Here is a 24,650-nt window from a genome sequence, read left to right on the forward strand (position 1 = left end):
AGGTAATCTACCAAACATTTATTGAGTTTGGCAAACCTTGCAGGAAAAGGGAACGTTTGAAATAGGCAAGTGAACCGACCTTTGAATCCATTGGTCAATATTGTAGATCCAGTTGAAAACCGAAAATCGTATTTTGTCCCATTCCCGGATGTCGCAACCGCATCGCGAGTAGTGCACGACTATGGCATAGATGCCCACCACTCGCGATGCAGTTGCAACATCCGGAAATGCCAGAAAATGCGATTGTCGCGAGACCTCAGTTCGGTTTTCAACTTGATCTACAATATGCTAATAAGAATTTCGACAATTTTTATCCTTTTCCAATCGTTTTGACGTACATACCCCTGTTTTATTTTACCTAGTCATATATTTTAAGGATATTACTTTTGGATGTTTGTTAAACTGAAGCACCGACTACACAAAAAGAAAACGAAAATGTCATTCCCATCAAGCGAGCGGAGGGCAATATTTGTTATGATATAAATCTCATGACCGTCCTTCTGCCAAACTCCCGTATGAAGAGGGAGGGAAGTGTATCAGTGTGGAAGCATCCGATAGTTCGCTTTCGAAGAGAAATTATAGCCTTTCGGTACAACTTTGTTGCACAAGAAAGGCAAAAATTAAGGCCAATTTCTAAGGTAATAGTCCAATCTGGCCAATTTTCAATAGAAAATAATAGAACAGGATTCCGCGTTCAATGCAATTTGTTGTGAGTAAATCGATCGAGGGTAAGTGCATTAAAAGTGAGCTAGGCTTTTCTACGCGCTTTTTTATAACACAAAGTATTTTGGCCATAATTTCTGTGCCCATAGTCCGATCTTTCAAATTTTCAATAGAAAACAATACGACAGGATTCCGCGTCACATTGAACTTGCAAGTAAATCGGTTGAGCATGAGCAGGATAACCGTACAATTCGTAGTTGCTACTCCGTGATTGACTAGAACTTGCGAAATTGCACAGGGAACCAATTGAATGGAGCTTGGGTTTAGCTATCATTCTCAATGTGCAAATTTCGGAAATTCAATGCATTTTACTAAGTCAATTACGGCGCCGGCCACGTCCTTACGGTCATCAAGGGAAGGAAGGATTATTAGTTCAACTCTCGTTGCTACTAGAGACCGAGTATACCTCTGCATCTCCACGATAGTCTTAGGATAGGATATTGTGTTAGTATGAAGGGATATATTATCTGGATTCACTTTGGTAAGTGATGCGATCTATGGGATAGGAATATATGAATGAGAATTAGAAGTACTAGAGTAATGAGAAAGTATTAAAGTGAATTCTAATGGGATTCATTTTTACAATTAGAATTTGAATGCTATTGGATTCTAATACCACGCACACGTCTACCACACCATCGCTACCCGCACATTAACCTCACACATTCTTACTTGTATGAGGCCTGCACGAGCATAGCGACCGTATATAGCATTCGTATGCGGGTACAAATGAATACCAATCTATTTTTACATTTTTATTTACTGCTACTAAGTACACGTAAAAAAATTTAATGTTGTTTATTATTAATATTTCTAATACTTTTTTGCCAAAGCAGGCGCTTAATGACATGTATAAGAAAAAGCTTATACATCGCATTAGTCACATACAATCGGAAACTTATACTTTTCATTAACTTATGAATGTTATTAACTTTTTGATATGGGATCATTCATTAGGTGGCATAATGAAGAGTATAAGTATTTTCGAATGGTTTTTTGCCATAACATATAAGGTTATTTTTTTACGTGTAACAGGCAGCTTTTTATAACAATTCTATATTTAGAATCATACTTGCTAGCAATGAAAATTTGATTTGCAAAGAGATTAAGTTATATGATTAACGAAATTATCTAATAGGAAATTGGAAAGGGCCAGGGATCAAACCCTTAATTTCCTGCTTATGAGGCAGAAGCAGTGACACAAGGCCACCAAGCACCCTTAAACTTGTTGCAAGTAAATCGGTTGAGGATAAGTACCAAAAAAGTGAGGTAAACTTTTCGCACTTTTGGTGCACACACACACACACACACACACACACACACACACACACACACACACACACACACACACACACACACACACACTCACACACACACACACACACTCACACACACACACACACATACACACACACACACACACATCATCACCGGTATGATGCCTATTGACATCGTTATCGGTGAAGACATAGAGTGCTTTGAAATGCGCGGCACGAGAGGCATCCGCAGGACTGACTGTCAGGTTGGCCTCAATGGTCAAATGGCAGCGTGCGTGGGACAGTTCCACTAAGGGTAGATGGACACATAGGTTGATACCGGAGATAGGTACGTGGGTCAAGAGGCGCCATGGGGAAATCACTTTCCACTTGACCCAGGTCCTTACAGGCCATGGTTGCTTCAGACAGTACTGTTGTGACCGGAGGTATCCAAATCTCCCATTCATATTTTGCTTGGGCTTATTGAATCATCCTTCAAAACTCATCCAAATTCGTTGAATGGCTGATGATTGAAGGATGGATCATTTTCATCTATTATTTATTTTTTCAAAGGTATCTATGTATTTTTAAATCCATTTTTCAATCACATTGTAAATATATTTTAGTACCATATTTCTTAATCCAATTATCCAACCATCTATACATCACTACATTACTCCCCATCTATACACTTTTGTTTTTGTTTCAATATCTTTGATCAAACTACATACTATAGAATACTCTTTGAATCGTTCTTAGCGACTGTTTTGTACTTCTCTTGATTTTTTTTTCTAATATTTTTAGTCATCAAACGTAAAATATAATGTATTATTATTTTTCAGGACCAATGTATATATTCCGTTGTTTTTTTTTTATACATACTGCACCTTCCCGTTTATTGTTGCATTAAGATTTATTTAATTATCTATCTCCCAAACATTGTTAAAACACTAAGTGTATTGTCCATGAATTAATCTAATTAAGTTAATGATATGTTTGCTTTATTGGGGATATTTTTTTACCGAGCTCTGTTCACATAGTTAGAAATATTCGATTGTCCTCAATTACTCAAAGTTCGCGAAAGTCATTACGATCGTTCACCTTCAAAAATCGAATAATCAATGCCAAACATTCTAGTATCAGGTCGTTATTTATGTACTTTTAATTGATTTCTTTATACTAATGATGTATTATAAAGCGTAATAAACAGTACTCAAAGTCTTAGATGTGAGCCAGCCTAGGGCTGAAAACCTCTTAAATAAAGACAATAACAAGTGCTCAAAGTACATTCTAGCTTCAGCTCATTCAGATTGTTAGTCTCAATCAAATGCTGTATAGCTTTGTAGTTATAGTATTTCCACAATTATTACCTTAAGACTTTTCAAGCCTACCGCTTATACGACTTTGTATCTTGTATCGCAAGCACAACGATAAATTATTCTTAATAGTCGATAAGATTCAAGATCTACACCAAGAATTAATCTCGTTCTCTCCAAGTAGTCGGTTACCTTGACATTTGATATGAATTCCAAATAAAATTTTGTTTGACCAAAATAGTTAAACAATGTGTTCAAAAACTTTATGCAACTGTTCCTAATAAACACACATTTTAAACGTAATCGAAAATATCTTCGCTAGTTTGCATCTTTGGGATATTTGTTATGCTTAAGTAAGCCATTTCATCCATGCTTTTCAGCAAAATCTGGAAAACTCTTATTGATATTTTTAGCAAATGTAACGCACTATCTAAAGATGCTGAATAAATAAATTTATGTCATTAGTGTTTTGGGATCGCATTTTTCTGATATTTTTTGTTGTTGTCAAATTGGAAATTAAACAAAACAGAATTCTGCTTTTGGATTAAAGCTGTGCGAGTTAAACGGCAATTGTTATTATCAAATCATGTTTACTCATCTCATCAGAAATTCCTCCTATCCAATCGGAATTCAATTTTGAACCAATTCGGGACTTCCGCCTTCCCGATCGGAATCTCATCACATGGTACTCTGCCTTCTCAATCAGAGCCCATTTGCACACATGCAAGACCTCTATCCAGTTCAATTTAAAACATCCGCCTTCTCAATCGGTGTTTTATATCTGCACTTTCCGTGTCAAATCTGACCAGGATCTCCGCCTTCCCTATCGGAGTCCATTTACATAGCTCTCGATCAGAGCGTATTCAAAATCATAAGTTACGTCTGTTGTAGATTCTTTTCAGAGTCTTTATTCTTAGATTTTACATCCAGCCCCACATATTTGTATTCTCAAACTGTTTTCTACCAGTCTGCTAAATACTTTGGATACTAACCTACACTGCGCCAATGTTGTGACCGGAGGTATCCAAATCTCCCATTCATATTTTGCTTGGGCTTAATGAATCATCCTTCAAAACAGGACTTCACTCATCCAAATTCGTCGAATGACTGATGATTGAAGGATGGGTCATTTTCATCTATTATTTATTTTTTTCAAAGGTATCTATTTTTTTTTTTAAATCCATTTTTCAATCACATTGTAAATATATTTTAGTACCATATTTCTCAATCCAATTATCCAACCATCTATTCATCACTACAAGTACCTACACCGGTTCGGACACTCGGCCTCGCCCGAGTGTCCGGTGTGCGTTGGTTTAGAGGAAACGGCGGAACACGTGTTGTTCGTGTGCCCGCGTTTTCGCACAATGCGTGACCACATGCTTGCCACATGTGGTCTGGACACTACCCCGGACAACCTAGTTCGAAGGATGTGTAAAGATGAAGTTGGCTGGAACGCCGTTTTATCGGCTATCGTCCAAATCGTCTCGGAGCTACACAGAAGGTGGCGCGTGGACTCGAGGGATGGCTAGTTCAGGCGCAAATAAGAGGTGGTCCAAGGGTTCGGAGTCGGCTTCATGGGTCATACCGGTGCCCTGTGGTCGAACTCGATCCTTTTATCGAACAAGTGGCCGCGTGAAAAACAACATGGTATCGTCGCCTTCGCGGCGTCGGTCAACCGGGCGGGTTCCGAGCCCGAGGACGGAAAGGGGTCCTCGTCAAGGCTGGGGCAGGCGTAGGCACCGCGTCGGCAAGTCCCTCTGTGTGCTGGCGAATAGGCCCTATCGCAGAAAGGTCAATTTGGGGTGCACGCGGCATCATCATTCTTGATACCAGTCGTGCAGAGGGAAGCAGGCGCGAAGTCGACCCTACCCACCTTCCGAGGACATAGGGCGTGGTAAGGCCACCTGGAAAGCCGGCAATGCGCTGACACGATACCATGGTGTTCTTCTAAAAAAGCGAGTCACGATGTTCGATGCTGCAAGGACACGCAGCTAACCTCGAGGGTGCGTTATGCACTGGCCCCCCTTTGAAGCATTACTTTCTGGTTGTACCGAAGGGACGATGGGCTTGGCGGCAATGGAAACGGTTTAGCTGGTCGGGGATGCAGTCCTGCCTCCCTCATTGGAGGTGGCCCCTAACCCAGCACTTCCTGGTCAACCCAGGATGTCTGTTGAGCAGATCCCCCCTCCATTGCTTAGGAAGAAAAAAAACACACACACACACAAACTCACACACACAAACAGAGACATCATCTCAGTTCGTCGAGCTGAGTCGATTGGTATATAACACTATGGAACTCCAGGCCTTCTGTAAAAGTTTGGTTTTGGAGCGAACATATAGTCTTTTCGTATACTTTGTAGGCAAAAGGCAAAAATGGTGTTTCGGCCATAACTTCCGATCCCATATTTCGATCTGGCCAATGTTCAATAGAACTCATTGGGACAGGATTATGCGTCAAATGCAACTTGTTGCGAGCAAATCAGCTTAAGATAAATGCCTAAAAAATGAGTGACATTCTCTACGCGATTTTTTCGTAAAAGTTTGCGTTTTAGCCATAACTTCCGATCCCATAGTCCGATCTGGCCAATTTTCAATAGGAAACAATGGGACAGGATTCTGCGTCGAATGCAATTTGTTGCGAGCAAATCGATCAAGGTTAGGTGTCCAAAAACTAGGTGACATTGTTTTGTAATTCTTCTATAAAAAAGGTATTTTGGCCATAACTTCCGATCCCATAGTCCGATCTGGCCAATTTTTAATAGGAAACAATAGGACAGGATTCTGTGTCGAATGCAATTTGTTGCGGTTGAAGATAAGTGCCTGAAAAATGAGTGACATTATTGACATTATTCATATATTATTAATATATTGATATTATTATTATTATTGTTCCAGAGTAAACTTTCCTTTTTCCGGTTCAATTTTCAAACTACCGCAGCTGTCACTTCATACTTTTTCTTTGCTATTTGACATGGCATACTACGATGACAACCCCAATTACCAGGTTTTTGTTCCAGTGTATTGAAGATTTGCAGGCTGGCGGTAGAACTTTGACAGCTGCGGTAGAACTTTGCGGAATCCGCAAAATGGAAAATTTTGAAAAGATCCGCAATAAATCCACAATAATCAATCGAAAAAGAAAGGAAGCCGCAACCAAGAGAGCCTCTCTTTTATTTTGCACAAACGACTTATTGTCAAAGCACTCTTGTCTCGCGTGATTTTTTAAAACGTCGTAAGTCCAAAAGAGAGGCTCTCTTTGTTTACTTTATCTTTCGATTATTACAAAGCCATACTAACATTTACATTGGATTTTCCACTACCGATCTGAAAAAAATACCTTTGTCTAGTGTGCTGAGGTGAAAATATTGCAAGAAATTTTAAGTTAGCCTAGATATTAGCAAAAGAGAGCGTAATGGAAGAGAGTCTCTCATTTGGACTTACGACGTTTTCAAAAATCACGCGAGATTTATTTCTTCCGTGCATGACGGCGATGACGATGATCGAAATGATGACAGCCAGTTTGTGACATTTCGATGGCTTGATTGAGGGGAGTGCGGGGCTTGGTGGATGTTGATGGTGTTGCAGTGCACTACACGCACAGCTGAAAGTATGCTCTTTTGGGCAGAAATACACTCTTTTCCGGGAGAATGGGACTACCCACAAAAGGAGTAAAATTTGACGCATAAAAAGAATAAGTTTTACACACTTTCCTGTTTTTATGCATAAATGTTATTCATTTGTGAATATAAGATAGTCATAATTATGCATAATATTTATTCCTTTTTGTGTGTAGTCCCATTCTCCCACGAAAGAGCGTACTTTGAAGTCATAATTAAATACTTTATAGTCAAAAGAGCATACTTCAAAGTCTTTTGTGTGTAAACTTTTTTAGCAGTGTATGCGCGGAGAGTATACGATAGACGGAACGGTTGTTAGGAGCGGGTGAAGCGCGATTGGATGTGTCTTTTTATTGTGATTGCGGACGGGCATAGTGGCAGTGGAGTGGTATCTGTTAGAGCTAGGGTGCGGTGCGCATTCGGTAGTCATCATCAGCAGCTTCTGATATATCTGCGACGCGAACACCAGCAAGCAAGTTACTCTTACTCATCAAACAATCACCAACCAGTCCAGAAGGACATCGAGGGAAGTGCTGCAGTTTTTCCCATTTCGAAGCATTTCGAGTGGACCGGACTCAGACGGGTGAATCCGGGGACAAGGTCTAATCGCGATTGTGTGCTCCTCTATTAGGTGGAGGTGTATGTTTTATTGTGTTGAAAACTTGTGCTGCGAAGTGAGAAGCTAATATTTTAATTATCAATTAGCATACGGTGCGGAACATTGCGCGGGGTGTCGACGTCGGTTTCACGTAGCAGATTTTGTCGAAGTTTGGACGTGTTAGGGGAAGTTGTCGGAAAATAAGTGTCGTGCAGTGGAGCTCTTTGACTTCACATCTGTTTCAAGTGCACCGAGCAGTGAAAATCCTTGGTTTGTCTGGGTTTAGCAGATGAAGGTTACGGTCATGCAACAGGGAGAAAAAGTAACATTAATACAAACATTCAATTAGACACAAATTATTAGTCAACGAGATACTCTGAGTTTGATCGGTTTTCGGATCAGAAAAACGTCGAACAGACCGAGGTATATATTGGCTGTATTGGCTCTCAACATTTTTGAATTCAATTTTACTTCTAAAGCTAAGTTTTGTACAGATTTCAAAACATAGGTCTGAAGTGGCAATCAAATACGGTGCCTTAAATGGTTACAAATTGTTTCGGAAATTTAAATCACTTCAGGAAAACTATTACATTTAGATTGGGTTAGATTACCAACCTATAAACACCGGCTCTAGTTAGGATTACCAATTTCGGTCGTTCCTTACAGATTTTCATTAAAACAAAATGTAAATTTCCTTGACCTGAATGAGGTGTAATCGACAAGGTATCGTAAGATTAATAAATTACAATTACAATTTGAGGTTGAAGTTTTCGAATTCGTTTTACATGGAGGAGTAAAAAAATCTAATAAATTAGTGAAAGCTGCAACCCTTCTGAAACTTTAACATAATATTCATCATCTGTATACAATTCTTTGGAACTATTAATAGTTTATAACTAAGTTCTTTTTATGCAGTAGAGCGATAATAATAATATTCATACATACCTGGGACATGACGATAAAATTTTGTTACTGCTCGTAATAACTTTCTACTGGAAGCATATTCTCTGTCTCACCCTACCCTTTTTGGCCCTTTATACAGTAGTTTAATGCAATGAATGCTTGAATGCTTCAATAGTTGGTGTTTGTTATCATCATAAACACTGCAGATGCCAATAGTGGTGAACTTACAAAATTATAAAAAATCACTAAACCGGAGACGAGCCAGCCTCGGGCTCCTTAATAAAAACACACAAAAAATCACTCCAATAAAGATTTTAAAAATGTAGGTAGAGGTCAAGGCGAATCGACAAGAGGAATAATGTTCTAAATGTATTTAAGAATGAAAATAGGATAATCTTTTCGAATGTAAAATTGTTACCAAATAAGTCTAATCTATTTTTTTAATGCAAATATCTACCAATAGCAAGTGGTAACAAAAGTGCTCATCGCCTCACTTCACCACGTGAAACCTAATTTTCAACAATTTATCAAATTAGTTTTTCCTGTAGGTTAATTTTGCTCAGGCGGCTTAGCCTTGGCTTTGAAGTGGATTATCACACAGATATTTTTATATCCACAATGTAATATATTACAGTTATCGGTTGGCTCACAACATTGTTCTAACTAACGAGACTTCAAGGAGCGATTTTTCGCTCTATATAAGTGCCTCTATTATATTTGATCAGTGAATTGGTTTGTTTTGAACAAATCGAAAATATAAAATGAATAGTGAGAAATGTAATCTCTTCGATGTTTTAGTGATCTGGGTTCATATCTGAAAAAAATGATTTAGTGTTTACTTTCCATTAACTATCTTTTGGAATATGTACAATTTTTGGCTTTGGAAGCAAAAGGTAGAATCTCAAAGCATATGTTCTCGTTCTATTTTTGTAAGCTTCATACTTCACCTATAAATCATTCCCGGTCGGTACAGTGCGAGATTGATAGTGCTTTCCGACGAGTGCGGTTCGCTCGATGAATAACAGCGCTGGAGCAGATCGTTTCCGTTGTCCAGTCCTACCGCCAGCCTCCCGCCAACAAGCTGAGTAACATTAGAGTGTCGCAGCAGTCTAGAATGCCATTGGCCAACTCGGTGGACCCATGGAGAGAGAAAGTCCCACTCAATATCGTCGGTATCGAGGTATGTGATTGTTTTTGCTTTTTCATGTATTAACTAAATTTTGGATCGTTTGACGATAATACCCCCCAGAAGATATTTCCCGTTTTATGTGTTTTACTCTTTGATTTTGTTCACCAACTATTTGCGTGTCAAAATTCAACTGTTCCTTCGACATACACCTGTATTTGCATTTGTGCTTTCGCTGTTTACTGCCCCTCTCTGTTTTGTGAAGGTAAATAATAAAATACTGTCATATTATCATCGCTCCATCACATATGTGCATGAATGAACGAAACAGATGAGAAAAATTCATAGGATTACAGAGCTTTATAATGCCAATTCAATACTACCTGATGTAGGTCATTAGGTCTAAAGTTGCTTAAAATAATGCTCGGTCGGCCTAATAGTCGTCTGGCATAATTTTAACAATTTGTAATAAAAAGAATTTTGAAACTAATCACCGGAAGTCGAACCATTTTTTTTTAAAGATGAGTAGTTCTGTAGTGTTTATTATTTTATTTGTTGGAATACAACTCTTTACAGTTTTAGTGTAATACCATTAGTGTCTAACGATCATTATGCCAAACGTCTGTTAGGTTTAACGATTTTTAACCAAGTGGCATAATGCCAAACATGGCCCAAACCATATTACCTGTTGATGTAGAGAAGTGAAAAAAATATTAAATTTCCGTCAGATATGATCTTTTGAATTGCAGATTGATCTAAATATGCTAAGAGATGCTGTTAGTAGTTTACAAGATAGTTTTCAAAAGTAGCTATAAATTGATTTCAAAAGTAGATATAAAATCCTACTACTATTTTGAAACTAATTAATAAAAAACAACATTCCGAATCTACGCAAATGTTTGTTTTTAAATCTGGTTGAAATCGATAAAAATTCTTATAAGAAATCAACAAATGTCGTTACACATTTTTAGAAATGCTTTCAAAATAAAATCTTTTAAAAAGATACACAAGTCTACACAAGAACACGGTCCACGGCTGCGGTCATCACAAGTTGCGAGGTAGGAAAAAAAATCAGAAGGATTATGTACAAGACACGACCGCCCAACGTAAACTACGTAAAACTGGTCACTGGTTTCAAACAAAGTTGGCATAACTCAAAATCAGGGATGGAACTTATCATTATCATTTAATATACAGCCAATAACTCATGCCAGAGGCAGAATTCCAAAAACTGTTGTATGGCGAACTACAATTTTGTCTAATTGTAATGTACCTAAATCTAATGTACCCATTGCTCTATGTTAAATATTAACAGCGTGAAACGCTAGTATCATTTAATATACTAAATGATAATAACACTTATTATAAGTGATACTAGCGATTAAGTGATACTAGCGATTCAAGCTGTAAATATTAGACATAGAGCAATGTACCCTATGACAAAGTTGTAGAAGGAAATTATCAATTCAGTAGAAAACCGAAATGGAAGATTGGCGAAGTTGGATTTTTCTCACAATCCGTACGCTAAACTTAACTTCGGAAGTGGTGCGCTGTTTTCATTTGGTGATGCGCTATACAGTGCACCACTTCCGAAATTAGATTTAACGTATGGATTGTGAGTAGAGGTGTGCGCCGGTCCGATATTCGTCGGCGGCGGCGTGAATCGGCGTGGCGATTTTCGTGACGTTTTTCTAAGATTTTTTTTTGCATTTTTCGGAATATTTTCAAGACATTAAAAGAAGAATCTTTTGAATTTCGCATGAAAAATCTAATGAACTGGAGAAGTTCTATAATCTATAAGTTTTTACAAAATTTGGAAAATATTTTCAAGCAATTTTTGGAATTACCTAGAGAAGGTCTTTGTAATTCCCAAATAAAATTGTTTGGAGTTTCAGCAGAAAAATCGTCGCAATTTACATAAGAAACTTCAGAATTGTCACAAAAAAAATGTTTTTAACTTCTACATCTTGATGATTGTAGGAGAGTGCGGTTGGTAGAATGGGTGTTTAACCGTTGGCTTTCTCAGTCTAGAATAATATAGACGGCTAGTTTGGCATGGCCAACAATAAAACAGTAATTTCTTAAGAATTTCCGCGGGAGACTCTAAGGAGTTTTCAAGAAAAAATCTCTGGAATGTTCACGAGAAATTGTCCGTAAGTTTAACGGAAACTTCTTTAGAATTTCCATGGAGGATTGTTCAAAATGTCTCAACGAAAAATTGTTCGAAATTATTGGATTTCTACGGGAAATTCTTTGTACATTAGACGTTCGATAATTGAGAGTAATTTAACTGTAATACTTTTAACAGTATTTCGATAGTTACATCAGTTTTGCAGTTATAGGATAGCTGAGCTTCAAAATGATATCAAATTCGATGATAGCTGCGTAGCGCTGAACAATCAGATGCACTTCTATTCTGACGTCGTCTGACAATTGTTTACCGTCTAGAATGTGTCGCAGTTATCGAACGCCATTCGCTAACTGAAACGAAAGCATGTTGCAGTTATCGAACGACTCGTGTATTGTCCATAAGAAATTCTTGGAAAATCGCATTGGCCGCAAGCGACAGACGACCGAATTGGTAATTTGGCCCAAATAGTCATTTGCCCTAACAGGTCGTTAGGCCGAATAGGCCATCAGCCCAAAAATGCTGTTTGGCTGAAATGGTCGTTTGGCAGAATGGAATATTTGTCCGAAAATATAGTTCAGGCCAACAGGTTACCTATACGGTCAAATGTCAATAACTGAACGGGTAATTTAATCCAAAATATACATCCATTTGGCCTAATGATATTTACGTTGAAAAGGCTAATTGTCAAACGACCGTTGAACGAAAATTCGTAACCTCTCCACTTTTTGAGTTGATACTGGCCTTTAAGCCAAAAGACATCTAACCAAATTCCATTTAGCCGAATTGAACGTTTATCCGAAACTGTTTGGCATGGTTTGACCATAAATGTAGTTTGACCAAAAACGACATACAGCCGAATTGGATATTCAGACGAACTGGTAATTTGGTCGAAAAAAATCGTTTCACCGAATAGATCATTTTGAGCTTGAGCTTGAGCTTGAGCTTGATGACCGCACAATTCGTAGTTGCTACTCCGTGATTGACCAGAACTATCGAAATTGCACAGGGAACCAACAGTTGGGGCTTGGGATAAGCTTTCCAACCTCAATGTGCACAGATCGAGAATTCAGTAATTAAAGGATCAATAACGGCGCCGGCCACGTCCTTACGGTCATCTGGGAAGGGAAGGAATAGTTGGTGTGACATCTGTTGTTACTAGAGACCGAGATCACCTCTGCATCTCCACAGTTGCCACAGGAGGGATTCTTATTAGTGGGCGGGGTAGGTAGTTACACGGATCAGGATTCACCTTGGTAAGTGATGCGATCCATGCAACTTCGATAATATGAAAAAAAAAAATGCTTTTTATTATTTTGACCGGGATATTAATGCCAACATAAGTCGTCACCTACTATGACGAACCATTCAATGAATTTTTAAGTGCAAAAAAAGAGAAGCATGTTCAAAACCCTATATTTTTAATAATTTTAATAATTTTATTTTATTTACTAGAAGAAAAATGTCTTGTGTATCGAATATATATAGAAAGTCCATAGATGTTGTGAAAACAGTCTAAAAAGAATAAACGAAGTCTGGCAACTACAAAGAAAATTACCTAAAATACATTTGCTTGACCTTTTCAGTGGTGGTTCTATTGTGAATTTAAAACTAAAAAGCTTCCACCAAACCATCAAATAAATCGCATGTGATAGTTAAAAAGAAAATACCTGTATCATATTCACAATTTTTACATTTAAGATGAATATTTATCATAGCACTGATGAAGATAACTACACAATGAGAATAAATTTTTGGAGGACTCTAGTGTTCTGTATTCTGCTGGACTCTAAATCTAACAAAACAGTATATAACCAAGTTTTTTGCTCATTCATATTCACTAATAATTGAAGTTGATTTCTACATGTTCCATTATGTTCTGTTCCATACATCATTCATTCGTCGTATAGAAGGCGTATTGATTTGAGGAACTTCTTTTGTTCTATAAACATTGAAGGAGAGATAATGAGATTTATTCAAAGCTTTTGTTTTAAAATTTCAAATTTGTTTATATAAAACCAAAAGAAAACAAAATACCTAGTTTCATCAAATTTTCGCTGATATTGAAAATTAACTGACTGAATGGCACTAAGATACCTTTACATTGAGTGTGAACAAAATTATCATTCCACTAAGCACAGCCTATCACGATTCAAGTGCCCCATGCGTGTTATGTTAGCAGATTGCAAATACACAATATGAGCAGTTAATCAGTTTGAAACAGTTTTTATTCATGTTTGTGAACAGGAGAAAAGCTTAATTAACTCAGGGAAAAGATATTAATCACATAACGCGGATTTCGGCCGTTTTCAACACGCTATATAAAGCATCATTGAATTTTGTCTGAATCGTTAGTTAAGCGTACGTAATTCATAAAAAGTACATATGTCTACTAAACCTTTTCCAATCTTTGATGAATGAGCAAAAAACTCTAGCTTTCAGTGAGATATAGATCCATTATGCCAATACTGTATTGTGCTGTACACATATAAAATACAAAAATATAGGTATAGTATACAATAAAAACAATAAAAATACATCCTTGCGTTCGATCCGTTGGTCTTGTTAGTTTTGTTTAACAAATAGCTTCATGTTATGTTCTTCATCGGCTGGCAACACACATTCTCCTAACTTATTATCACATTTTAAAAGTAATCCATCTTCCGGGGAACGCCCAAATAAAAGGCAGCCCAGTCAAAAAGCGCCCAGTTAGCGAACTGTTGCTGTATTTCAATTGTATATATGGTTAAAATATCAACTGAATAATCCAAATAAATTAACAAAAACCTGCCAAAGTGTCTATTTTCTCTACTTAATCAGAAGAAATGTTCATGTTCAACATAAGAAGTATAAGAAGACATGAATAAGGCAATATATCAGAATACGCTTGCCTCAAGCAGGCGCTAAGTCAAGCCATCATAATAATTCATTGACAGTAAAACGTGATATTGATAACAAAACACGACACTAACCCGTCCGAAACAAGAATAAAAATAACAAGCGAAAACAACAAAAAATTGAATCGAAATATCACAAAAATATCAGGTCCTGCCAGAAACAAGGACTTATCAACATCTTGAGCTATTAGTTTGTTCTTCCTAATGGCAAACCCCGACACTCCCATGACACCCCGGTGCAACCCCCTGCTATTCCCGCCAGTCACCCCCACTCCTACCTCAAACAAGTCAATATCGCGGTTTCTACCCGGGATAGCACCGCAATAATTCAGGTCCTGCCCTTATACATGATATTATACAATTAGAAAACATAGCATGAAACGGACTCACAAAATATGGGTTATGTCTTTGATGATAGGTCTTTCTTCAGTACCCGCTCCATAGTCTTGAAAACACCTTGGTCCTTGTTAAAATTTCTTGACACTAACACACGCGATCTTCCGAACTGGAACTAGGATCACCACATTTTTCCGGAAATTTAATCAGCCGAATGAATAAAACGGGGCAGAAAAAAACGTGACAGGAATCCGTTTCACCGAATAGATCATTTGACCAAAAATTCTGTTTGGTAGGAATGATAATTTGGCCCGAAAATGTCCTTTTTTCAAAACAACCCTTCTGGCCGAACGGCATTTTTTCAGTACGAGGTTCAGTCATTGAAATTTGGCCGTAATACCCGTTGGACCAAATGACTTTTTCGGTCAAATGTCAAAACAGTATTTCTGAAAAATGGCATTTCTGGCCAACGATCATTTCGGCCGGACAACCTGTTAGGGCAAAAGGCTTTTTCGGCCAAATTGCCAGTTCGGCCGTCTGTCGCTTTCGGTCAATGGAACTTACCAAGAATTTATAATCGAAAATAGAAATAACTTTCTGGAGAAATCCAAAAAAATCCTCAAAAATTCCGAGCAGTTTTTTCGATGTTTTAAAGTTGGCTATGCCAAATTAGCCGTTTAGTGATGAACTTCTCCACACTCTAATAAAGGATAAAAAACTAACCGTCTTATATAATCTAGATTGGGGAAGTCAACGTGAATCATCTCTTTTACCAGGCACAATTTTCTATGTGAATTTCAAAAAATACTCACCAGAAACTCAATAGGAACATTCCGTGGATATTCCGAATATTTTTCTATAGAAATTTGGAACAACTTCCCGTAAAAACTCTGAAGAGATTCTCATGTAAATCCAAAACAACTTTCCTTGATAAATCCAAAGAGCTCCTTTTGGCAATTCCAAAGAGTTCTCGATACTTGAAAATAGTTTCCGTGGAAAATCTGAGAATAATTTTCAAATAAATATTCTGGAAAAACTGAAGATCTTTAATTAAAAATTTGAGGCGAAAAGAAAGCGAAATTCAAAAGATTCTCCCGTTATTGTCTTGAAAATATCCAAAATAACTAATTCAGCTGAACGACACTTTCGACCGAATGTCCTTTTCGACCAAACGACTATTTCGGCCGAAGGACATATTCATGTTTTTTTCAGCCAAAGGAACTGTTCGACCAAATGACATTCTCAGCCTAATAACTTTAGGCTAGATACAACATAATAAAATCATATAGAAAACATATTTTGATTTTGACATCAAATTGAGTCATAATTTGTATCAAACATGTATAAATCATCATGATTGATTACATATTTTGATCTTATTTTGCTGTACATTACTAATTTGAATGATATGGCATCAAACTGTGTACTTATTTTGTTAGTGGAAACCAATATCAAAATTAGTTTTCGATTTGCTCTCATCGACAGCAGGAATAGTTTATGATTGAATGGCACAGTAAGATATTTCTGCTATTACGTTTTGTTATTTGAACCGTTAAAACGACCATAAAGATATCAAATTAAGTAAACATAATCGATGATTGCACAACATTAAAAAAATATCGATTTGCTCGGAAAGGCTTCTACCAAAAAGTCTTTTCGGTTAAACGACATATGCGGCCTAACAACTTTCAGCCTTGTGGCTTTCTGCCGAACGACTCTTTTCTGTTCAAAAATTAAATTTCAATTAGATTTTTTTGAAATTCAACGGGAACTCCTTCGTAATTTTCACGCCTAGTTTTTACGGAGAGCTTTTCAAAATTTCAACAAGATATTGTATGGGATTTTCATGGAAACAATTGATATCTTCACGAAATATTTTCTGGAGTATCAACATGATGTAGTAGAGATCTATTAGGAAATTATACGAAAATTGCACTGAATCTTTGGAGTTTCCACTGAAAATTTGAATCGGCGTGGAAAATTATAGATCAGCGGCTTGACAAATTTGAAACGGCGGCGCGCCGATGCAAAATGTCGGCGGCGGTGGCGTGCTAAAAACTGCCGGTGGCGGCGGCGTGGCGCGGCGGCGCACACCTCTAATTGTGAGAAAAATCAAACTTCGCTGGCGGCTAATTCGGTTTTTTACTGAATTGATAATAATATCGCTAAAAGTCCGCCATACATAGGGTGATCATATGATTTTTTCGCAAAGGAGGACATTTTACCAAAATCATGACAAAAAAGAGACATTTAGTAGAGAAAGGAGGGCAGATTACGAAATTTACTTTTATGTTTTACTTACATTATTGGAACAATTTAAATTAATTCAGAAAAGACGTTTATTTAGATCAGCGGTTCTCAACCTTTTTCCTGAGAGGTACCCCTTCAAACTTATGCTTTCATTGAGGTACCCCCTGTTTTATTTTCGCTGTAAATGAAAATAAGCGTATTCCATAAGATATATTGAAAACAAACCACAAAACTAAAAAACTGACTGAACTTTTCATTTCGTGAAATTTTCTAATTCAAATTGATTTTATACGTCAAGCTTCCCACAGACCTTTGGATGCTTCCGAGCCTCTAGGAAGAAAGCTTCCAAGCCTATTGGACCTAGTATTATGACTTACGAGTCTCTTGATAGGGAGTTTACGATTCTCCGATAGATCATTAAGGCTTCCGAGCCTCTTGGAAGGAGGCTTCCGAGCCTCTTGGAAGGAGGCTTCCGAGCCTCTTGGAAGGAGGCTTCCGAGCCTCTTGGAAGGAGGCTTCCGAGCCTCTTGGAAGGAGGCTTCCGAGCCTCTTGGAAGGAGGCTTCCGCCCCTCTTGGAAGGAGGCTTCCGAGCCTCTTGGAAGGAGGCTTCCGAGCCTCTTGGAAGGAGGCTTCCGAGCCTCTTGGAAGGAGGCTTCCGAGCCTCTTGGAAGGAGGCTTCCGAGCCCCTGGAAAAATGTATTCTGAAGAACTCGAGGCTTAAGTAAAGACACGAGGCTTCCGAGCAGGAGGTTTCTGAGCTTATTGGCATACGAGTTGCTTCGGAAGGAACCTTTTGAAAAAAAAAGGCTTCATGTCTCTTAATTGGAGGCTTCCGAACCTTTATATTTTACTAAATAATTATTTAAAGTTCTTACTTCTACGTGAAGTTAAACGATTTACAATGATATGGAAATGCTAATATCATCTTCCAAACTTAGACGTACATGTTCATGATAGAATTAGAGGCGAAAGTATAGAATTGATAGTTCCGTTAGGATACGGCAAGCATGAAGAATGTTTTTATAGAAGACGATTTGAAAGCAAGCAGAGGGCATACACTGCTCTGCTTGGGGTAGACAGGATTCAAAAGTCTTTGAATATCTTTTGTTTTCTATTAAAGTGATTTTTAAATTAAAAATAAAGTTCAATACAAAAAATTAAATTCAATACAATCGAGTAGAGTGGGGCAAGAGTACGCACTTAGTTTTCAATCGATCACGTGACCCAGTGGAAAAAATATTGAAATTATTGAGATTCGTTTTAGTAGAACCCTTATTGCAAGACAAGTGAAAAACGCACTCTTACCCCACTAGTGGGGTAAAAGTGCGCATTGGGTGGGGTAAGAATACGCATTTATCCAATCATGTGCTTTAAGTATATATTAACACAAATAAGAGTTAATAAGATTCAATTGATGTTTAATGAGCATATACTAGGGAATGTTTAAAGATTACGTAGCTCTTATAGGGGGGGGGGTCCTAAAAATGTTCACTTTCATACGAAAAACCATGTTTTTTTATATATACAAAAAACTACAGAGGTAAAAATATATATCAGGTTTCGCGTGGCGTATACAAAGGCATTTTCCTTACAGAAAGTCCACCAATCACGTAACGTAAAATTTGGCTATTTCATCACCCCTCCTCCTCTCTAAAAATTATATTGATCGTCACACGTCTCGCAACCCCTCCCAGCTGAACGTTGCGTAATTTATGAATGTTTCTTTTGATTAAATGAAATTATCATTTAGATGAAATTGTGTTTTCGTACTATGTTTAGGTGTACAACAAGTCCCAATACAATTTCATTATTTCGCTTCAGTGCTCTGTTCGCAAAGTCCTTTCTAACACCGAATTACTACAATTTCCCTTTTTTCTTAGTTGTGGATCTTTACGCTTTGGAAGAAGTCTTATTTCGGCCGGAGATACGGGTTTGACATCATTACTTGAAGATTCATTTGCGTACTTTTGCCCCACCGGTTCCTGCCTACTTTTACCCCACAGTCCCAAAAATTATTCAAGTAATGGTTTTGACTTCTTGGAAAACCAACCGGATTGGTGTTCTATACCATAAAGTACTCTATACAATAGCTTATCGAAATAATATAATGTTCACCTGATTGAACGTATATATGGTAATGAAACACTAGTTGCGGAAACCCAAATATTTTTAACAAAATGACCAAAAAGTTATCTAACTCCATATCTCCCTTGTTGTTTATTCAAATCGTTCACAATTACACATGATAATAGCTGGCCAGAATACCTGTCAAACTGATGCAGTGCTGCTAGTTTATCTTTTTTTATTACTTCAAAAAATCGAAAACGTACTCTTACCCCACGTGCACTCTTGCCCCACTCTACTCTACAGTATGTACAATACAAAGTTTCGGAATAAGAAAGCTTAATTTTTTTTCAATAAGTTTTCATTGGAATAGTAAGACATCCGCCATTATGCATTTTTGTTCGAGGTACCCCCTGGGACAGGTGAAGGTACCCCCAGGGGTACATGTACCCCAGGTTGAGAACCGCTGATTTAGATCATAGACCAGACCAGAATACAGACCAAAATTCAAATTCAAATCGAGTCAAGTATTTGAACTTAATTCGACTTGAAACACTTTTTCTTTTTTCATTTTTGATATTTAGGATTTATATATGAAGTTCAGTATATATTTTTTGGTCTAAATAACAGTATTTTATCCATCACACAGAAGGGCAAATATGGATATATCTTTTACATGAGTTTGCATTTCCTTTCAGGCAATATAACACACGAACGGGCTGACCAGTTCGCAAGATTTTCTCACCAGTCGATTCGTCGATTGCTTCTGCTGTGTTAAGGACGTTACTTCCAGTTGTACGTTACTTCCGTGTCGAATGGTGTGCCCCTGAAATCGCGAGTACTTTGAAACTTGGATTCCGTCGGGAGTGCCCTTAATACAGTCGTGATTCGCTGCGTGGGATTTTAATACTTGGGTCACTTTTTAGTTGGGCTGAACACACTGCCGTAATCTGGAAAAGTGACGTATTAACCATTTCCCAAAAATGCTGTTAACGAGTAGTACTCATCGAACTCTTTAACAGAAAAACTGAAAAACATGCATGTTGTAAAATAGCGCATACGTCAGATTACGGCAGCACACGTCTTCAAACGGATGTTAGTTGATCCAACTAAAAAACCGAATTTATTAGTTGTGTCGAAAGTTGACGCATTTGACGGGAAAAGTAAGGAAATTGTCATTGTCGTTTTCATGAGTTTTGAAGAAAACCATAAGCTCGAAATGAAATCGATCTAGAGTACGGAGCGGCAATCAAACACACGATTGGCAGATAGAAAACAATCATGACCGAGATCAGGCAGGTTCGTCTAGTTCCAGATGAAAATAAGGCAGTGATTTATATAGAACATCACGAATTTCTCTTCTCCTATTCTGAATTTTTCTGCATATTAAGGTGATTATAGAATGAAGCCAGAAATCGGCCATTTTGTAAACCACGTGCTTTTTCAATATTTTTTTAAGGTGATTATACAATCAAGCCATGTGGTGAATTTCAATTTGTCGTACAATGCTGAAATTTAAGTCGAAAACCCTACACAAATTAATTTGAATATGCAACCTTCGCAAAGTTATGTCGAAAAGTTATTGGTTATGCAATTCAACAAAATCTTGTGGATATGCATTATCAACCTTAAATTAAATATCGAGATTTATTCGCCTTTAACAGGAAAGAAAGTTTAAGTTTATACGCAAGTATAATAAGCGATGCCAAACTTTAATACTTCTTGTATAATTCATTAGCGAAGATTGTATATAAGATCTGAGCTCTGCAAACGAACAACAAAACTGTTAGATGTGGAATAGGGTGGCTCAAATTAGTATGGGAAAAACTTTTTCCAATTTTTTTGATGGGCCGCCCTCTAATTCGGTTCTATTTGATGCTCTGATGCTCTGGACAAATTTTCAGCTAAATCGGTCAACGTTTGGGCGCCCGCATAATCATGAACCATAAGTGGATTATTTCTCAGAACGTTTATGAATATAAACAACATTATCGCTACAGATCTGATTGTTGTTCATATGAAAGATACACTAACCTCACCATAAATCATAATCACTGTATGATATGTTGTGATTGGCAAATCGACCATATGGGTAATGGGCGGTTAAGTATAATTACAATATAAAAAGGGACATTTTTCAGTACATTATTTTTCTAACATGGCATGTGGTATGGTCCAGTTATAATCCGTGTTTTGGATGAGAACACTATGGGATGTAGTATATAAACAGTAGAATGATATGAGAGAAAAATTGGCACACCGTATCCCTTATCTTTCACTAGAAGGAAAGCAGATGAAAATTTCTCCCACGAAAAATAAAAACAAGTGTTTGTCACATTTTGATTATTTATTTGTATTCGTTTTCCTTACATAAAATTTATGGGCAAAATAGTCAGTTTGTCTTTATTTGGGTGGCCGGGAAGCTGCATCCAAAAGAATATTATTCTGACCTAAAAATACGGAGGAAGAAAACCGCGAGATTATAAATATGCACACACAACACGTTTTTCCTAGACGAAAAATTTCGGAAAAGACTGTCTATCCCGCAAAACGGATGGCACACTTTGTGCGGAATTTACCGTCTTTTTCGCCTTTTTTGGGATTTTCCCCGTGAACATGCAGAGTATATCCTATCAAATTGATTAAAAACTTACCAATATTACGCCTTTGTTTTGCAGCTAAGTGGACTTTGCTTCCACATTTTTCCGGCAAGAAAACTGTTGAGAAGTATAGGAATATTTGATTATTCAAAAATATTTGAATGAATTACGCTTTTCATTACTTACCCTTGGTTTTCAGTACAAGAAATAATTGCAGAAAGCACAAAAGTTTAACATTCTGATTTCACCGAACCAGCTGTTTATTTTTACAAACAAAACCAATGGCAGCTACACGGGAAAATAATTCTGCGGTCTGTTGAAAATCATTGCAGAACTTTTACGTTTATTATGTTTTTATCATTGGAAGATATCATTCTTAATTGCGATTCCACACGGCAAGGAAACTAGACTAGATTTAGAGGATACATAATTATTTCATAGACATATTTCATATGGTTGATATATCATTTATTAGTCATTTATAGTATATTATCGTTTTCTCTCGAAATAACGGAAGATAACGTATATAAAATAAACAACAAACTATGACATTAATGCATACAGTATTGTCAATGAAACATGCTGTATAGTATTGGTTATATGAATAAATATAGTTACATTGTAAATCTATGATTACACAATTAGTAACAGTATTCCTTAATGCAGGTGAATAGTAACAAGAGTGCTGCAGATGGTTTTTATTTATGCGGGCGGTGCTAAACTCGTTTGAAGTTTATATGCAAAAATGTATGCAGAAACATCCAAAAACAGTGATTTGCAGTTATACGGCACAATTTACGATCAAGAATAATAATACTCATTCAGATCTTGAAGAATTTAATACAGAATGTTGTGCAGAAAACCGCGAGAAGATTAGAGTTTGCCCGACTAAGTGATTAGCATTTCTCTGAAGTGGGGTTTGAGGAAATTTCGTTTCTTTTACCATTAAAAAGAAATAAATTCACCCCTACAACACTCCAGTAAAATGCTAATATCTTTGCCTAATAAACTCTAATCTTCTCGCGGTTTTCAGCATAACATTTTGTATTTAATTCTACAAGAACTGAATTAGTATCATTGTTCTTGATCGTAAATTGTGCCATCTAACTGCAAATCACTGTTTTTGGATGTTTCTGCATACACTTTTCCATATAAACTTCCAACGAGTTTAGCACCGCCCAAACGTTGACCGATTTGGCTGAAATTTTGTCCAGAGCATCAGGGCATCAAATAGAACCGAATAAGAGGCGGCCCATCAAAAATTTTGAAATATGGAAATTGGAGTACTGTCCTTTTTTTAAAAGAAAATTGATCAAAGTTCCAAAGTAGAGGTTTCAATCACAAACTGCTTCAAAAATATTGAAAAAGGAGGACATTTTAAGGAAAAAGGAGGACATACGATTTTGTTGAAAAAGGAGGACATGTCCTCCTTTAGGATACCCTAACCATACAACACTTTTCGGAATTCCTCCTCAGGAATGAGTTATTTCCTGAATACTAAATGATAATGAAATGATAAGTTCAATCCCTGCTCAAAATAAGAAAACTTGACACCAACATTTTAAAAGGGCGAAACTGTTTTTGTAAACAAATCTCGCTTAACTTTTCAAAAGGACCTAAGTAACATTTTTTTCATCAATTAATTTGAATAGCGCAATCGAAAGCTTTCATGTTGTTCTGTTGATTGCGCTATTCAAATTAATTCATGAAAAAAATGTTACTTAGGTCCTTTTGAAAAGTTAAGCGAGAAATCTTTCTTCCATCGCTGGTGGGCCAATTAGTGCCCACCAATGCAATACGCGATACGAAATTTTAGAAGGATTATCTAAAGGAGTATCCAAAGGAATTCTTGAAGTAATTCTCCACTGAATTCATGAAGGAATATTCGATGGCATTTCTTTTAAAGGAAAAACCAAAAGAGTAAGTTCCTTTGGGGAATTCTAAAAGAATGCCTAGAGGAGAAACATCCAAAGAAATTTTCAGAGGATTTTATAAAGGAATAGCTGGAAGATATTTTTAAATTTATTTCTAGATGAATTTTTTGGAGGTATCCCGAAAAAAAGTTCCTGGAGGTTTTAAATGCTGAAAGTATTTCTGGAGTATTTTTTGAAGATATTTTTGAAGGAGAATCTGAAGGGATTTAATGAGCTGCCCTCTTATTCGTTTCTATTTGATGTCCTGATGCTCTGGACAAATTTCAGTCAAATCGATTAAGGTTTGGGTGGTGCTAAGCTTGTTGGAAGTTTATTTTCAAAAATGTATGCTGAAACATCCAAAAACAATGATTTGCGGTTAGAGGGCACAATTTACTCATTCAGATCGTAAAGAATCTGATACAGAATGTTATGCTGAAAACCGCGAAAAGATTAATGTTTGCCCGGCGAAGTTATTAGCCTTTCTCTGAGCAATTTTCGTTTCTTTTACCTTTGAAAAGAAATAAATTCATCCATATAATCTCCAGTGATATGCTTATTTATTTATTTATTTATTATCAGACTAAGGCCGGAGTGGCCTGTGCTGCACATAAAAGTCTTCTCCATTCAGCTCGGTCCATGGCTGCAGTTCGCCAACCACGCAGTCTGCGGAGGGTCCGCAAATCGTCCTCCACCTGATCGATCCACCTTGCCCGCTGTGCACCACGCCTTCTTGTTCCCGTCGGATTGTTGTCTAGAACCATTTTCACCGGATTACTGTCCGACATTCTGGCTACGTGCCCGGCCCACCGCAGTCTTCCGATTTTCGCGGTGTGAACGATGGATGGATGTCCCAACAGCTGATGCAACTCGTGGTTCATTCGCCTCCTCCACGTACCGTCCGCCATCTGCACTCCAC

General features: G+C 37.3%; 1 protein-coding gene and 1 long non-coding RNA gene across 5 annotated transcripts in view; one reads left to right on the plus strand and one right to left on the minus strand.

Moving 5' to 3' along the window:
• The first annotated feature begins 7,202 nt into the window (after window positions 1-7,202).
• LOC134223713 (ribosomal protein S6 kinase 2 beta) overlaps window positions 7,203-24,650 on the plus strand; it is a 121,634-nt gene continuing 104,186 nt past the window's right edge. For 2 of the 4 annotated variants that reach the window (XM_062702903.1, XM_062702906.1), the window contains exons 1-2: window positions 7,203-7,936; window positions 9,351-9,596. In XM_062702903.1, coding sequence (XP_062558887.1) covers window positions 9,531-9,596 — 66 coding nt within the window. In that variant the 5' untranslated portion in view covers window positions 7,203-7,936; window positions 9,351-9,530. The remainder of the gene's footprint in view (window positions 7,937-9,350; window positions 9,597-24,650) is intronic. The other 2 variants (XM_062702904.1, XM_062702907.1) reach the window with 2 other exon arrangements.
• On the minus strand, window positions 21,547-22,282 carry LOC134226507 (uncharacterized). Its single transcript, XR_009983492.1, has 3 exons — window positions 22,005-22,282; window positions 21,873-21,935; window positions 21,547-21,668 (listed from the first exon to the last, which is right to left on the minus strand). It is a non-coding gene; the product is annotated as an uncharacterized LOC134226507 (long non-coding RNA).

This window comes from Armigeres subalbatus, chromosome 3, assembly GCF_024139115.2.
Source record: "Armigeres subalbatus isolate Guangzhou_Male chromosome 3, GZ_Asu_2, whole genome shotgun sequence".
NCBI classification, from domain to species: domain Eukaryota; kingdom Metazoa; phylum Arthropoda; class Insecta; order Diptera; family Culicidae; genus Armigeres; species Armigeres subalbatus.